The 17,500-nt window shown below is 45.1% G+C and overlaps 1 protein-coding gene across 1 annotated transcript in view; it reads left to right on the forward strand.

The window, feature by feature from the left end:
* The window catches only part of stk31 (serine/threonine kinase 31), a gene marked incomplete at both ends in the record, with an annotated part of 37,224 nt that extends 25,052 nt beyond the window's left edge, over positions 1–12,172 (forward strand). The window contains 10 exon segments of the mRNA XM_080858162.1: positions 68–199; positions 3,349–3,450; positions 4,340–4,420; positions 6,366–6,491; positions 7,321–7,437; positions 7,598–7,684; positions 8,544–8,693; positions 8,981–9,109; positions 11,619–11,690; positions 12,077–12,172. Coding sequence (XP_080714288.1) covers positions 68–199; positions 3,349–3,450; positions 4,340–4,420; positions 6,366–6,491; positions 7,321–7,437; positions 7,598–7,684; positions 8,544–8,693; positions 8,981–9,109; positions 11,619–11,690; positions 12,077–12,172 — 1,092 coding nt within the window.
* Between the last annotated feature and the right edge of the window lie 5,328 nt (positions 12,173–17,500).

Here is a 17,500-nt window from a genome sequence, read left to right on the forward strand (position 1 = left end):
CTCCATTAAGAAGGTGTGTGTGTGTGTGTGTGTGTGTGTGTGTGTGTGTGTGTGTGTGTGTGTGTAGTTCAAGCAGGAGGCTGTCCACTGGGTGGCTGGTCCCCCCTCTCTTACTGAGCTCCTCTCCGTCAAGAAGAAGATCAGGAGCCTACACACACAACTACGCTGGAAACAGATGGAAGCTAGCTTTCTGGAGGAGGTACACACACACACACACACACACACACACACACAACTACGCTGGAAACAGATGGAAGCTAGCTTTCTGGAGGAGGTACACACACACACACACACACACAACTACGCTGGAAACAGATGGAAGCTAGCTTTCTGGAGGAGGTACACACACACACACACACACACACACACACACAACTACGCTGGAAACAGATGGAAGCTAGCTTTCTGGAGGAGGTACACACACACACACACACACACAACTACGCTGGAAACAGATGGAAGCTAGCTTTCTGGAGGAGGTACACACACACACACACACACACACACACACACAACTACGCTGGAAACAGATGGAAGCTAGCTTTCTGGAGGAGGTACACACACACACACACACACACAACTCAGATGGAAACAGATGGAAGCTAGCTTTCTGGAGGAGGTACACACACACACACACACACACACACACAACTCCGCTGGAAACAGATGGAAGCTAGCTTTCTGGAGGAGGTACACACACACACACACACACACACACAACTCAGATGGAAACAGATGGAAGCTAGCTTTCTGGAGGAGGTACACACACACACACACACACACAACTACGCTGGAAACAGATGGAAGCTAGCTTTCTGGAGGAGGTACACACACACACACACACACACACACACACACAACTACGCTGGAAACAGATGGAAGCTAGCTTTCTGGAGGAGGTACACACACACACACACACACACAACTCAGATGGAAACAGATGGAAGCTAGCTTTCTGGAGGAGGTACACACACACACACACACACACACACACAACTCCGCTGGAAACAGATGGAAGCTAGCTTTCTGGAGGAGGTACACACACACACACACACACACACACACAACTCAGATGGAAACAGATGGAAGCTAGCTTTCTGGAGGAGGTACACACACACACACACACACACACACACACACACACACACACACACACACACACAACTACGCTGGAAACAGATGGAAGCTAGCTTTCTGGAGGAGGTACACACACACACACACACACACAACTCAGATGGAAACAGATGGAAGCTAGCTTTCTGGAGGAGGTACACACACACACACACACACACACACAACTCCGCTGGAAACAGATGGAAGCTAGCTTTCTGGAGGAGGTACACACACACACACACACACACACACAACTCAGATGGAAACAGATGGAAGCTAGCTTTCTGGAGGAGGTACACACACACACACACACACACACACACACACACACACACACACACACAACTACGCTGGAAACAGATGGAAGCTAGCTTTCTGGAGGAGGTACACACACACACACACACACACACACACACACACACACAACTCCGCTGGAAACAGATGGAAGCTAGCTTTCTGGAGGAGGTACACACACACACACACACACACACACAACTCAGATGGAAACAGATGGAAGCTAGCTTTCTGGAGGAGGTACACACACACACACACACACACACACTCACTCAACTCCGCTGGAAACAGATGGAAGCTAGCTTTCTGGAAGAGGTACACACACACACACACACACACACACACACACACACACACACACACACACACACACACACACACACACTCACTCAACTCTGCTGGAAACAGATGGAAGCTAGCTTTCTGGAAGAGGTATACATACACACACACACACACACACACTCAACTCCGCTGGAAACAGATGGAAGCTAGCTTTCTGGAAGAGGAACACACACACTCACACACACACACACATACACCTTCATCGTACACTGTCACTGGCCTTTCTAACACTCACGCTCACACACACTCATACCCATGCTCTAAGTTGTGTGAACACACAGTGTAACTCTGTAACCAGGGCTTGCGTCACATATGTGCCTGGAATTTTGGCCGTGCGACTTGATTTGAAATCATGGTCGCACACGTGCGCCTATAGAAATAAGCAAACATTTAAGGCCTGCGCCTAGATAATGGGCTAATGTGCAAATCTTTGCATCAAAATAAAACGTATACGGTTCTTATTCACCTGAAGCTAAATATAAATACATTTGGGATTAATACCATGTCGCGCTATGCAGGGTCGCTGTTATGATTTTCTGGGTTGATATTGGAGATGGACGTTGATTCAGTGGGGTAACGTTAGCATCAGTCTTAATGCATTCATCATACTGTGGTTTGTGGTGAAATCTCAGGTGGTTGAACAAGTTAGCTGTATTGCTATGCGGCACAGACACAACTCTAACGCACTCTGCATATGATTTGTTCTCCGTTTACATCACTTGCCCTAACTCCTAAAAGTAAAATCACCGTCGGGTGAATTCGAGAGGTCTTTTAAGATGGCGTGTACTATTACATGTGACGGTGGTAAGCTGAAGGAACGTTAGGGTAATGTGCTAGTGTTAGAAAGTCGGCTGACTGACGCCTCATCACGCAAAATCACATCAACCATTATTGCTGGTTACAATAACGGTGTTATCGGAAAAGTACAGTGTCTATTTCTCTGTAACTTTAAAAAAAAAAACACACACCACATCTGTAAACAAAGTGTGGTCCGTCCTCTTTGTTAATTTGCGGTTGCTGGAGGGAGCTGGCGTACATATTTTTAGGCAACCTGCTACTTTGAAAAATGGCCGTCACTCTTTACAGGACTTTAAGGTTTTTATAAACCCGTGACAGAAGTGACAGAATAACGGTTTTCCAGCACGCCTTTAATAGTGGTGCGCCTAGATATTTGCTGGTGCTCCCAATTTTTCTGGGTTAGGAGCACAGTGCTCTAAAGCCAAAAAGTTAGTCTCCAGGCCTGGTAACTTATTCAGTCCAGATTAATCGGCCACTGTGTTGTTTGAACTCTGAACTGTACATTATATTTACTACATAGTTATTAGTGAATATTACACTATACTTATGTTATAATTACTAAACATAGCACAATTTGTGTTTTGGGAGATTATTTCTTAGTTGTAACAATGCTTCTTGGCAATAAATCTGATACCGTTAGAAAGACTGTTTAGTTCCTTTTAAATGACAGTGCCACATTTGTGAGGAACATGCATTTGGGGGATGAGCAACAGAGCGGAGTATGTTGGTGGCGCCCATGAAAAGTGTGCCATCGTGTGTGTGTGTGTGTGTGTGTGTGTGTGTGTGTGTGTGTGTGTGTAGGCAGAGGAACAGGATCTGATGGAGATTCTGAAGAAGAAGGAGGAGGTGGCAGAGACCAGGAAGGCCCTGTTCCAGCACATCAGCAGAGAGCACAGAGAATATGTGAGTGTGTGTGTGTGTGTGTGTGTGTGTGTGTGTGTGTTCTGTAGTTTGTACATACTGTGTGTGTGTGTGCGCGTGCATTCTGTAATGTGTGTTGTGTAGTGTGTGCATACTGTGATGTGTGTGCGTGTACGTGTGTCCTGTAATGTGGGTGCGTGTGTCTGTGTGTACTGTAATGTGTGTGTGCATACTGTAATATGTGTGTGTGTGTGTGTGTGTGCGTGTGTCTGTGTGTACTGTAGTGTGTGTGTGTGCGTACTTTAATGTGTGTGCGTACTGTAATGTGCGTGTCTGTGCGTACTGTGTGTGCGTGTGTGTGTGTGTGTGTGTACACTAATGTTGGTGTGTGTGTGTGTGTGGGCGTACTACAATATGGGTGTGTGTGTGTGTACTGTAATGTGGGTGTGTGTGTGTGTGTGTGCATACTGTAATGTGTGTGTGTGTGTACTGTAATGTGTGTGTGCATACTGTAATGTGTGTGTGTGTGTGCGTGTGTCTGTGTGTACTGTAGTGTGTGTGTGCGCATACTTTAATGTGTGTGCGTACTGTAATGTGCGTGTCTGTGCGTACTGTGTGTGCGTGTGTGTGTGTGTGGGCGTACTACAATATGGGGGTGTGTGTGTGTGTGTACTGTAATGTGGGTGTGTGTGTGTGTGTGTGTGTGTGCATACTGTAATGTGTGTGTGTGTGTGTGTGCATACTGTAATGTGTGTGTGTGTGTGTGTGTGTGTGTGTGTGTGTGTGTGTGTGTGTGTGTGTGTACTGTAATGTGGGTGTGCATACTGTAATGTGTGTGTGTGTGTGTGTGCATACTGTAATGTGTGTGTGTGTGTGTGTGTGTGTGTGTGTTTGCATACTGTAATGTGTGTGTGTGTGTGTGTGTGTACAGGAGAAGCTGGTCGCTCTGACAGAAAAGGGTTTCCCTGAGCTTCCCCTGCTCCACCCTGATGCAGACATCCTCTCTTACATGGTGAGGACCACACCTGTGTGTGTGTGTGTGTGTGTGTGTGTGTGTGTGTGTGTGTGTGTGTGTGTGTGTGTGTGTGTGTGTGTGTGTGTGTGTGTGTGTGTGTGTGTAGAGGTCTGGTGGTGTGTTATTGAAGTCTCTGGATAGGGACATGATGGACACTGCTGTAACTGTGTGTGTGTGTGTGTGTGTGTGTGTGTGTGTGTGTGTGTGTGTGTGTGTGTGTGTGTGTGTGTGTAGAGGTCTGGTGGTGTGTTATTGAAGTCTCTGGATAGGGACATGATGGCAGGGATTAAAGTATTCCGGCACCGTGCCGGATTTCCGGCGTGCAGCGTTTGGCTGCGGGAAAAAAGTCTAATATATATATATTTTTTTTTATATTGAAAACTCGTTATCACCATTACTTTCGAGTTTATGAGTTCGTCTGCCAATGATATGAAAAAAGCACAACTCTTAGGCTGTCAAAAGAACATAATTAGCCAATCAGAAGTAGATTAGGGCGGGTCTTGGGAAAATGTGCTTTCACCACCGACTTTTCTGTATCGCTCTGCCTACGTAGATGCCAAAGTAGAGATACAGATACTGTCAGACCGAAGCAGAGTAAGTTCAAGAATCCTTGGGAAGATGCCCTCCTAGTTGATGAAGGATTGAAAAAGAAATGGCGCTGGGCATGAATAGAAGAGATAGGGAAGGACGGTAAGACTTTTGGTAGCCGGTGTAAGAAGTTAAGAGAAGCAGGTGCTCTCTTGTTGTGCTCAAGAAAGCTACTGTATGCAACTAGCGGGAAAAAGGTGCTTCCAGTGCTTCCACGTATTCGTAGAGCAGCTGTTCGTGCTATCCAACACACAACGCTTTTACTGGGAGCAACAACCACATCTGATGTTCCGGCATCAATAACTGACCGTTAATGTGCCCTGAAAATATGCGTGTGTACGTTCATCGCAGAACACAATCCAGGCAAGCTCGCCCAACCCCTGATGAATTTATGCCAAAAAATAGCTGAATACAAAATTGCTTTGACTAAACTGTCAATATCCAATCAGCATGCCAGCTATTTTAACACACACGGCATAACACCAGAGTTTAAAAGACGTATTTCGGAAAAGCTAAAGCTTTCCTTAAATGTCGACGAAGCCACCAACAAGAACCTGGACAATGTCCTCGTTCGTTTTTTTGTTGAAGATACAACACAGTAAAAACGCAACACTTGCCAGGCAGGAACATGAATATAGCCAATGCCTCAGCAATTAGGCTACTGTATGCTAGAATAAAAGATGTACATTTTATTATACGATTATTTCTTCTGAACGAAGTAATTATGGAAATGTTGCAATATAAAACTACATTCTACAGCTCACTGTTGCTCTTTAACGGTTTAAAAAGTGAATCACTGTCCTTTTTCATATATCCTCAAATGAAATGGTTGCAAATCCAATCTTCTTTCACTGACTGAATTTCACATACCCTTATAACATGTCACCTTGTGATTGTAGGTCATCTTGAAATCTTCCAAGGACAAAGCTTAGCAGCAAAACTTGATATCAAAAGAAATCGTAAATGCGACATGTGTTAGTACCATATTGTAGTGAGGTGGAGTATTGCTGACCCTCTTGGGATTGCAGTTTCAAAAGTCCCACCATAATCTGCCATCATTCATTTCTAAATGTTTTTTTTTTTGATTGTTTGTTTTTTGACCCTGTAAATGTGTCCTCGCCACAGGACGCCCCCCCCCCCCCCCCCTCGCACTCACCCACATAGGCCTAGAAAAAAAAGTTCAGGCTCAGGATTTTTTTTTGCTTTAACCCCTGTGATGGACACTGCTGTAACTGTGTGTGTGTGTGTGTGTGTGTGTAGAGGTCTGGTGGTGTGTTATTGAAGTCTCTGGACAGGGACATGATGGACACTGCTGTAACTGTGTGTGTGTGTGTGTGTGTGTGTGTGTGTGTAGAGGTCTGGTGGTGTGTTATTGAAGTCTCTGGACAGGGACATGATGGACACGGAGCCCATGAGGGAGCTGAGTGGTAGAAGGCCTCTACTCTGCTCAGAGTACCTGGGACAAAGAGTCATCCTGAAGGTGAGAACACACACACACACACACACACACAAGCGCCCGCGGCTGAGCTTTGAGTAATGACGGCTTGCCTATGAAGAAAGTCATGGGATTGGCATAGTGGCACTTTTAAATGTTTCAAAATGTCTTTCTCTCCCCCTCTCCGTCTCTCTTTCTCTCTCTCTCTCTCTCTCCTGCTTATCTGCCATTGCAGCCCAACCTGCCGCCAGTCTTAGGTGTTTGCCACATAAGAGAGGGAGAGTGTGTGTGTGTGTGTGTGTATGTCTGTGTGTGTGTGTGTGTGTGTGTATGTCTGTGTGTGTGAGTGTGTGTGTGTGTGTGTGAGTCTGTGTCTGTGTGTGTGTGTGTTGACACGTGAGTGTGTGTGTGTGTGTGTGTATGTCTGTGTGTGTGTAGGCGTGTGTGTGTGTGTGTGTTGACACGTGAGGGTGTGTGTGTGTAGGTGAGTGAGTGAGTGAGTGAGTGAGTGAGTGTGTGTGTGTGTGTGTGTGTGTAGACACGTGAGTGTGTGTGTGTGTGTAGACATGTGAGTGTGTGTGTGTGTGTGTGTGTAGGCAAGTGAGTGAGTTTGTGTGTGTAGGCACATGAGTGTGTGTGTTTGTGTGTGTGTGTGTGTGTGTAGGTAAGTGTGTGTGTGTGTGTGTGTGTGTGTGTGTGTGTGTCAAGAGATAATACGCATGTGTTTGTTAGTAGATAATGTCCTATGAAGCTAAGCTCTGGTGTGGAAACCTGTCATTTCAATCTTTCAACATGGACCTAATGAATAGAAGGTGCTTTATTCATGTGTGTGTGTGTGTGTGTGTGTGTGTGTGTGTGTGTGTGTGTGTTTCAGGGCTACTGTGTTGAAGCGGATGCAGAGGAGAAGGTTCTGGAAAGAGCCACGCTGTTCCGTCAAACGCAGAGGAACTGCCCCCACCTCCTCCCCCTGCTGGGGCTCTTCTACGGGAAGGTAGGTGCACACACACACACACACACATATATATATATATATATATACGTATATATATGGTGAGTATATGTATATACACACACACAAGCACACACACTCACTCACTCGCATACTCACTCACTCACTCACTCACTCGCACTCACTGTGTGTGTGTTTCCAGAATGATCCGTTGGCGTATGTCATGGTGTCATATCTGCCCAACAGCAGTCTGAGGCTCGTCCAGAAGAGGAGTCCCCTCACCAGCCCTGTGAGCCTTTAACCTTTAATTATTATTATTATTATTATTATTATGCCTTTAATCTTTAACTGTAAGATTAAATTAACCAGCATAGTTACTAGGTGTTTAATTATACACCAGCATAGTTACTAGTGTTTAATTAGCGTTACCATAGTTACTAGCGTTTATTTAATAACCAGCATAGTTACTAGTGTTTAATTAGCGTTACCATAGTTACTAGTGTTTAAGTAGCGTTACCATAGTTACAACTGTTTAATTAGCGTTACCATAGTTACTAGTGTTTAATCATTAACCAGCATAGTTACTAGTGTTTAATTAGCGTTACCATAGTTACTAGTGTTTAATCATTAACCAGCATAGTTACTAGTGTTTAATTAGCGTTACCATAGTTACTAGTGTTTAATCATTAACCAGCATAGTTACTAGTGTTTAATTAGCGTTACCATAGTTACTAGGTGTTTATTTTTTAACCAGCATAGTTACTAGTGTTTAATTAGCGTTACCATAGTTACTAGTGTTTATTTATTAACCAGCATAGTTACTATTGTTTATTAATTAATCAGCATAGTAACTAGGTGTTTAATTATTAACCAGCATAGTTACTAGGTGTTTAATTAGCGTTACCATAGTTACTAGTGTTTAATTATTAACCAGCATAGTTACTAGCTATTTTAACAATCTAATCTAATTGTTTGGTGTTCTAACGAGCGTCTCCACCTGGGATATTCTAACTTGTGTCTTTAATCAGGAGGTCGTCATGGTGATGAGAGGCGTGGCTGTTGATATTCTAACTTGTGTCTTTCCTCAGGAGGTCGTCATGGTGATGAGAGGCGTGGCTGTTGATATTCTAACTTGTGTCTTTCCTCAGGAGGTCGTCATGGTGATGAGAGGCGTGGCTGTTGGCCTTCAGGCTCTGCACTCGGCCCAAATTACCCATGGTGCCTTGCACCCCGGCAACGTGTTCGTCTCCAACCGAGAGCACGGCATTGTGGGAGATTATGACCTCACTAAAACGCCAGTGAGTGTGTGTGTGTGTGTGTGGGGGAGGGGTGTCTGGGGAAAGTACACGTGGGTTACTGAAACTATTGGTGTGTGTGAAATGCAGCAGGGGTAGATGGCTGTTGGCCTTGAGATGTGTGTGTGTGTGTGTGTGTGTGTGTTTCAAAGCGAGACTATAATGGGCATACAAACACAACATGGTTTGTGTAGCGTTGATTCTTTCTTTGTGTGTGTGTGTGTGTGTGTGTGTGTGTGTGTGTGTGTGTGTGTGTGTGTGTGTGTGTGTGTGTGTGTGTGTGTATTTAGGAGCAAAGACGTGTTGATGGAGTCATGAAGGCTGGAAACATCAGCCTTCTTCCCCCGGAGAACCAGCAGGCCGACACACACACCACTGCAGCCAGCGACATGTACGCCTACGGCTGCCTACTGCTCTGGGTAAGCACACACACACACACACACACACACACACACACACACACACACACACACACACACCACTGCAGCCAGCGACATGTACGCCTACGGCTGCCTACTGCTCTGGGTAAGCACACACACACACACACACACACTAGAGGATGGATACCCGACCCGAGCCCGTCGGAACCCGTCGGAACCCGTCGGGTTGGGCCGGGTTCGGACAAATATTAGAAATGTATAAGCGGGCTCGGGTCGGGCTCGACACATCAGCGCGATAATGCATTGAACATTCCAAATTTAAAATATCTTAATAAAAAGTGAAGCCAACTGTCTGCTTCACATGATGCAAAAGTTCGTTTTTGAGAATAAAATAAATCACATTTAGGTCCTAAATTTTAGGATAACAGCCTTCTTCCCGTGGCGGGAATTTGTTTATGCCCGTGACAACATGATTACAGGTGGCAAAATGGCATCACGGAGAAAGTTAAAGAGAAACTGTCATCTGGAGAGTGTAAAATCATACTAAACGAGGGGAAATCTACTGTATGGAGATATTTCTGCTTAGTAGACGATGCAGATTCTAATTAGGCTGTTGGATATATCCAATGTAAGAAGTGTGAAGTTTTAATGAAATATGATTGATGCAACTCTCGTTCTCCTCAACAACACGGATTAAACTTCGATGGTTGGATGTAAAACGTCGGCGTGCTAAAAGATCTTCAATGGTAAGACTTGTCTGTTGTGCCTCCGTTAGTGTAGCATAAAACATGAGTTTTATTAAAGCATAGCGCGTGTAATGTGTAGCTATTTCATTCCGTATGTTAACCTTGCCTGCTGTCTGTCTCTGATAGTAGTTTGCAGGGGAGTAAAATGTTCCACGGCCGAAGTAGATTAGCTACATGTTTTTAACTTCGGGGTTAATTCCCTTTCCTTTACGTCTGCTGCTGGTAAGTAAATACAGACAGCAGGAAAGGTTAACAAACGGGATGAAATAGCTACACATCACACACGCTATTAATATGCTTTAGTAAAGCTCACGTTACTCACATACTGTTTAACACTGTTACAGCACATAAATGTTTGTCGCTACATCCAAACTATGCATCCCCTTTGTCCTTGTACGTGCTCCTCTTAAAGGAGCCGCAACATTTTACTAAACGTTCTTGCAATGTGAATAATTTAATTTAAATATGCTTATTGGCCTTATTGTGTACGGTTGTGCGTTTAACAGCGCTTGTTTGTAAGAGAGAGAGCATTTAACTGTGGATGCCCCAGTTTATTAAAGCCAGGATATTCATAAAAGACGTACGTCAATGTGCATTAGTAGGCTACTATGTTGAGAGTTGAGAAATTAATTCCGTCGGGCTCGGTTCGGATTCGAAAAAAAAAATGTTAATGGCTGTCGGTCTCGGTCCGGGCTCGGTTACTATTCTGTCGGACCGGGCCGGGCTCGGACAGAAAAATGTGTCCAGATCCATGCTCTAACACACACACACACACTCACACTCACACACACCACTGCAGCCAGCGACATGTACGCCTACGGCTGCCTACTGCTCTGGGTACGCACACACACACACACACACACACACACACCACTGCAGCCAGCGACATGTACGCCTACGGCTGCCTACTGCTCTGGGTACGCACACACACACACACACACACACACACACACACACACACACACACACACACACACACACCACTGCAGCCAGCGACATGTACGCCTACGGATGCCTACTGCTCTGGGTACGCACACACACACACACACACACACACACACACACACGCACACACACACCACTGCAGCCAGCGACATGTACGCCTACGGCTGCCTACTGCTCTGGGTACGCGCACGCACACACACACACACACACACACACACCACTGCAGCCAGCGACATGTACGCCTACGGCTGCCTACTGCTCTGGGTACGCACACACACACACACACACACACACACACCACTGCAGCCAGCGACATGTACGCCTACGGCTGCCTACTGCTCTGGGTACGCACACACACACACACACACACACACACACACACACACACACACACACACACACACACACACACACCACTGCAGCCAGCGACATGTACGCCTACGGATGCCTACTGCTCTGGGTACGCACACACACACACACACACACACACACACACGCACACACACACCACTGCAGCCAGCGACATGTACGCCTACGGCTGCCTACTGCTCTGGGTACGCGCACGCACACACACACACACACACACACACACCACTGCAACCGGCGACATGTACGCCTACGGCTGCCTACTGCTCTGGGTACACACACACGCACACACACACACACACTCACCTCACAAAGCGACTTCATGTCTGAGGCTATTTGCTGGCCACACACCCTGTGATGGTTGATGTTGGGATTGATCCCGGTTGTAATATTTGGTGTGTGTGTGTGTGTGTGTGTGTGTGTGTGTGTGTGTGTGTGTGTGTGTGTGTGTGTGTGTGTGTGTGTGTGTGTGTGTGTGTGTGTGTTCACAGCTGCATCATCCGGACTTTGATGGAGCCATGAAATCAGACTCACTGATGCTGGACACCAGTGCACTGAACCTGGTTGGTGTATTCAAAACCTCCAACACCCTTGCACACACACCCTCTCTCACACACACACACACACCCTTGCACACACACCCTCTCTTGCACACACACCCTCTCTTGCACACACACCCTTGCACACACACACCCTCATTCACACACACTCACACACACACACACACACACCCTCACACACCCTCACTCACACACACTCACACACACATTGGCACACACACCCTCACTCACACACACTCACTCACACACACACACACACACACATTGGCACACTCACACACACTCACACGCACTCACACACACACACACACACACATTGGCACACACACCCTCACTCACACACACACACTCACACACAAACACACGGTCTCTTCCTTCTCTGTCCTCAGGAGCCCCACCTCCGCACTCTCCTGTCGAAGCTGCTGATTGGCTGTGGCCGGCTGGCGGCCGCTGAGGTTCTGAAGGAGCTGTACTTCGCCCTGTAATACGTGTTTGGGTTTGGTGCCCTGTTTGTGTTTGTTTACTGCTTATGTTGATTGTTTTGTGTTTACTCTTTATGTTGATTTGTTTTGTGTTTACTGTTTACTCTTTTATGTTTACTACTGGACCCTTGACCCTTTTTAAGTTCTGTTCTGTAGTTGCTGGTGTTAGTTCTGTGCTGGTTCTGTTTGGCGAGTTGGCTGAGGGGTCCATGTTGTGTTCGGGTCAGTACCATGTGTAAGGTTGTGTTCGGGTCTTAATTCCCTGCTCCAGAGAAGAAGAAGAAGAATAATAAATCTGAGAGGCCTGTGTGGCCGGGTCACTTCCTGTCATGTCATGGCGTTCTGTTTGATTGGGCCGCTCCTCTGAAGCGCCGTGAGTGAGATTGGGGGGTATTAGGGGGTATTAGGGGGTGTCCAGAGCCCCCCCCTCCCCCCAGTGATGTTTGTCGAAAGGACCATGGGGGGGGGGGGGAGGTGGAGGTATTGGGGGATGTTCCTGAGAGATGGCCGTCTAAAGGACCATGACCGAATGGGGGGGGGGGGTTGGGGGGGGTCCTGAGCGATGCCCTCTCTAAGTGATGGCTGGTACGGTGCCTCCACTCTGCTGTCAATCACGGGGTATTTGGCCTGTCAATCACACGGTCAGTAAATGGGCTCATCTAGGGGAATAGCTCTCATCTGGTCTGCACTGGGGGACGGGTTGCTCCGAGTTTCTCTTGGGCTCATGAAGTGTGTGTGTGAGTGAGTCCGCTAAAAAATTACATTTTCGACTTAATCCATTAGTTCTACAAATGGATTATTTCATTGAACAACAAAAACATGAATGTTGAATAAAATAAATGTAGACCCTATGATCCCTCCCCAAAAAAAGTCCCGTTCTAAATGTAAAATGAAAGCATTTAGTTTATCTTCATCCAATGATCCTACTGCCAAAGGGAGAAGGCAATGCTGCTTTTAGACCGGCCTCTAACCTGAAAGCTGCCTGGCTTGGTAGAACCTGCCAGGGGTACGGGGTTTCTGCCTATGCAAATTAGGACATAGGAGCTCATGTGCATATTCAAATTAATAAAAAATAAAAAAAACTTGTAATACAATAAAGGTCACTTTTTATGTAAACTTTTACTCTGTAAAGTGCTATTGTGGTAGGAGGAAAGAAAAAAAATTAAGCCTACTTGGGTGCATTTCGGGCATATTCGGTTAGTGTATAGCTCATTTGCATATTACAATTCAATTTTCAAATACACTTTTAATAGAAAATATGTTACTTTTCATGGGTACTTTCAGTGTGTAAAGTTTTATTTTGATAGGAGTACAGGAAAAACTTTACATTTTTGGGGTGTATTGTTGCCTGGCATTATTAACACATATATGATAAGAATTAAACATATTTCCTCAACTAGGAATATGTAGGACTTTTAGTATGTTGTTCTGGACACCTCATAGAAATTATCTATGCTGAATTTATTTATTTTTTTTACAATTAGTTCTATTTTTGGCTCCAATATGGGTTACTTTGCCTAGACTACAGGGCTGCTGGTGTGTCAGTGCTAAACAATAGACATAATCACTTTAATTAAAGACACACAAAAGCACTTATGCTGAAATCACTTGAATTAAAGAAATACAAAAGCACTTATTCTGAAATCACTTGAATTAAAGAAATACAAAAGCACTTATTCTGAAATCACTTGAATTAAAGAAATACAAAAGCACTTATTCTGAAATCACTTGAATTAAAGAAATACAAAAGCACTTATTCTGAAATCACTTGAATTAAAGAAATACAAAAGCACTTATTCTGAAATCACTTGAATTAAAGAAATACAAAAGCACTTATTCTGAAATCACTTGAATTAAAGAAATACAAAAGCACTTATTCTGAAATCACTTGAATTAAAGAAATACAAAAGCACTTATTCTGAAATCACTTGAATTAAAGAAATACAAAAGCACTTATTCTGAAATCACTTGAATTAAAGAAATACAAAAGCACTTATTCTGAAATCACTTGAATTAAAGAAATACAAAAGCACTATGTTTATTATCTTCATAGCTTTTGAAAAGACAAATACTTTGATAATAATAATAATATTGCTTTGATAATATTTTGATAATGATAATCCACTTTAAGATTCTTCTGTTCCTTTGCTGCCATCTAGGACAATAGTTCAGTTACTTTGAATGTCCTCAAGCTTAGTCCTTTCGTCTTATATTCATTTTTGTCTAATTGTGAGTTTCTTCATATTTCCTGAATAGCTCAATGGCTATGGCACTCTCTTCAGCCACACACACACACACACACACACACACACACACCCTGTCTCTCACACACACACACACCCTGTCTCTCACACACACACACACACACCCTGTCTCACACACACACACACACACACACACCTCTGGCTTAACCAGCACACGGCTGATGAAACACACACACACACACACACCCTGTCTCTCACACACACACACACACACACACCCTGTCTCACACACACACACACACACCCTGTCTCACACACACACACACACCTCTGGCTTAACCAGCACACGGCTGATGAAACACACGCACACTCACGCACACACACACCCTGTCTCACACACACACACACACACACACACAACTCTGACTTAACCAGCACACGGCTGATGAAACACATACACACGCACACACCCTGTCTCTCACACACACACACACACACCCTGTCTCACACACACACACACACACACACCCTGTCTCTCACACACACACACACACACACATACAACTCTGGCTTAACCAGCACACGGCTGATGAAACACATACACACACACACACAGACAGACACACGCACACACACACACCCTGTCTCTCTCACACACACACACACACCCGCTGTCTCTCACACACACACACCCCCTGTCTCACACACACACACACACACACACACCTCCAGTGGAGCATTCAGCATGTCGCCCCTTAAGAGCACAATAGCAGCTGAATGCCAGTGTGTGAATGGCGTCTTGATTAAGATGCGCTACTGGGTGAAAAATGTGGCCCACGCACACACACATACACACACACACACACTTGATTAAGATATACTGCTGGGTTATAATGTGGCACATACAGACACACACACACACCCACACACCCACACACACACACTTGATTAAGATGCCCCGCTGTGTTATGTGGCAGGCTAGCTATGCCATTCAATTAGCGCCCGTCCAGAATTGATGCAATCAGTTAGAACCCTCGCTTTTACGCTCTTACACCTGATTGGTTCACGATGTGAGGCTGGTGGACACCATCAGAACCACTACAGAATCCCACGGACTGACCACACACACAGAACCACTAAAGAAGCCGCAGACTGACTACACACACAGAACCACTAAAGAAGCCGCAGACTGACTACACACACACACACACAAAAGCAGTACACAAAGATAGCATATACATATGCAGTACACACATGCTCTCATATACACACACACACATTCATAGTGACACTAGAGTTTGATGCTTGGGGTTCATTAATGAGGAGAAAGTGAGTTTGTGTGTGTGTGTGTGTGTGAGTGAGTTCACAGGATTTGTGATTTAAAAGGAAATTATGACTCATAGTGAAGACCTTATTTTATTTTTCTGTTTAATCCTCTTATGTTCTGCTTCTGAAGGAAGTTTTGGGATTATTTGAGCTTTTTCTGACACATTGTTCTATTGTGTTTCTGGAGACTGAACTGGTAACGTGTCTATTATCTTATCCAGTAGGTCTCCTGCTCAGAGACACACACACACACACACACTCACACTCACATACGTTCACACTCACACACACTCACACACACTCTCTCACACACATTCACACACTCACACAGCTGAACTGGTAACGTGTTTTTTATCTTATCCAGTAGGTCTCAGCTCTTGAGCGGTGCCTTGGTCGTGAGAGCAGAGACACACACACACACACACACACACACACACACACTCACACTCACACTCACACACACACACACACTCACACACACACACACACAGTCACACAGCTGAACGGTCTCCTGCACAGACACACACATACACACACACACTCACACCTTCCTGCGCAGACACACACATACACACACACACACACACACTCACACATTCACACAGCTGAACGGTCTCCTGCACAGACACACACATACACACACACACTCACACCTTCCTGCGCAGACACACACATACACACACACACACACACACTCACACATTCACACAGCTGAACGGTCTCCTGCACAGACACACACATACACACACACACTCACACCTTCCTGCGCAGACACACACATACACACACACACTCACACCTTCCTGCGCAGACACACACATACACACTCACACCTTCCTGCGCAGACACACACATACACACACACACTCACACCTTCCTGTGCAGACACACACATACACACACACACTCACACCTTCCTGCGCAGTCACACACACACGCGTTCACACAGCTGAACGGTCTCCTGCGCAGACACACTCACACACACACACTCACACCTTACTGCGCAGGGTGATGTCCTGATTTAAAGGATTCCCAGGGTTTTTGTCAGAATAAAAATCCCTCTAGACCAGTAAAAGGATGTGATGATTCGTTTCAAGTGTCATACATGCACAAACACACGCACACGCACACACACACTTACAGACACAAGCACACACACACACACACATCCATGCCCAATCACACTCACACACACACACACACACACATACAGACACGCACACATACAGACACAAACACACATCCATGCACAATCACACACACACACACACACACACACACAAACATGTCCAGGGCCTAAGGGTGGATCGTAAGCAGTGAACGCACGATACAGAGGCAATATTGATTAACGCACGATACAGAGTCAATATTGATTAACGCACGATACAGATGCAATATTAAGGCACGATACAGATATAATATTGATTAACGCACGAAACAGAGGCAATATTGATTAAGGCACGATACAGATGCAATATTGATTAACGCACGAAATAGAGGCAATATTGATTAACGCACGAAACAGAGGCATTAATTATTGAATCAACAAGCTCTTATCACCTGTTCTTCAGAATGACATAGAAATAAATGTTAAGTTTTTTAGCAAAACTGCACCTGAAACACTAACATGCATATATGCCCTTAAATGTATAAATGCCCAAGTCTAGTCTATGTTTGTTACAGCCAATTTTTGGGACGAGCTTGTTTTTATAAAACGTGTTATTAGAATATAATCAATATTATGTATTATATGTATACCTGTATCCTGCACCAATCACCCGAGTGCTTTGGGGGACCGCAC

Source organism: Sprattus sprattus, assembly GCF_963457725.1.
Source record: "Sprattus sprattus genome assembly, chromosome: 19".
Classification (NCBI taxonomy): Eukaryota; Metazoa; Chordata; class Actinopteri; order Clupeiformes; family Clupeidae; genus Sprattus; species Sprattus sprattus.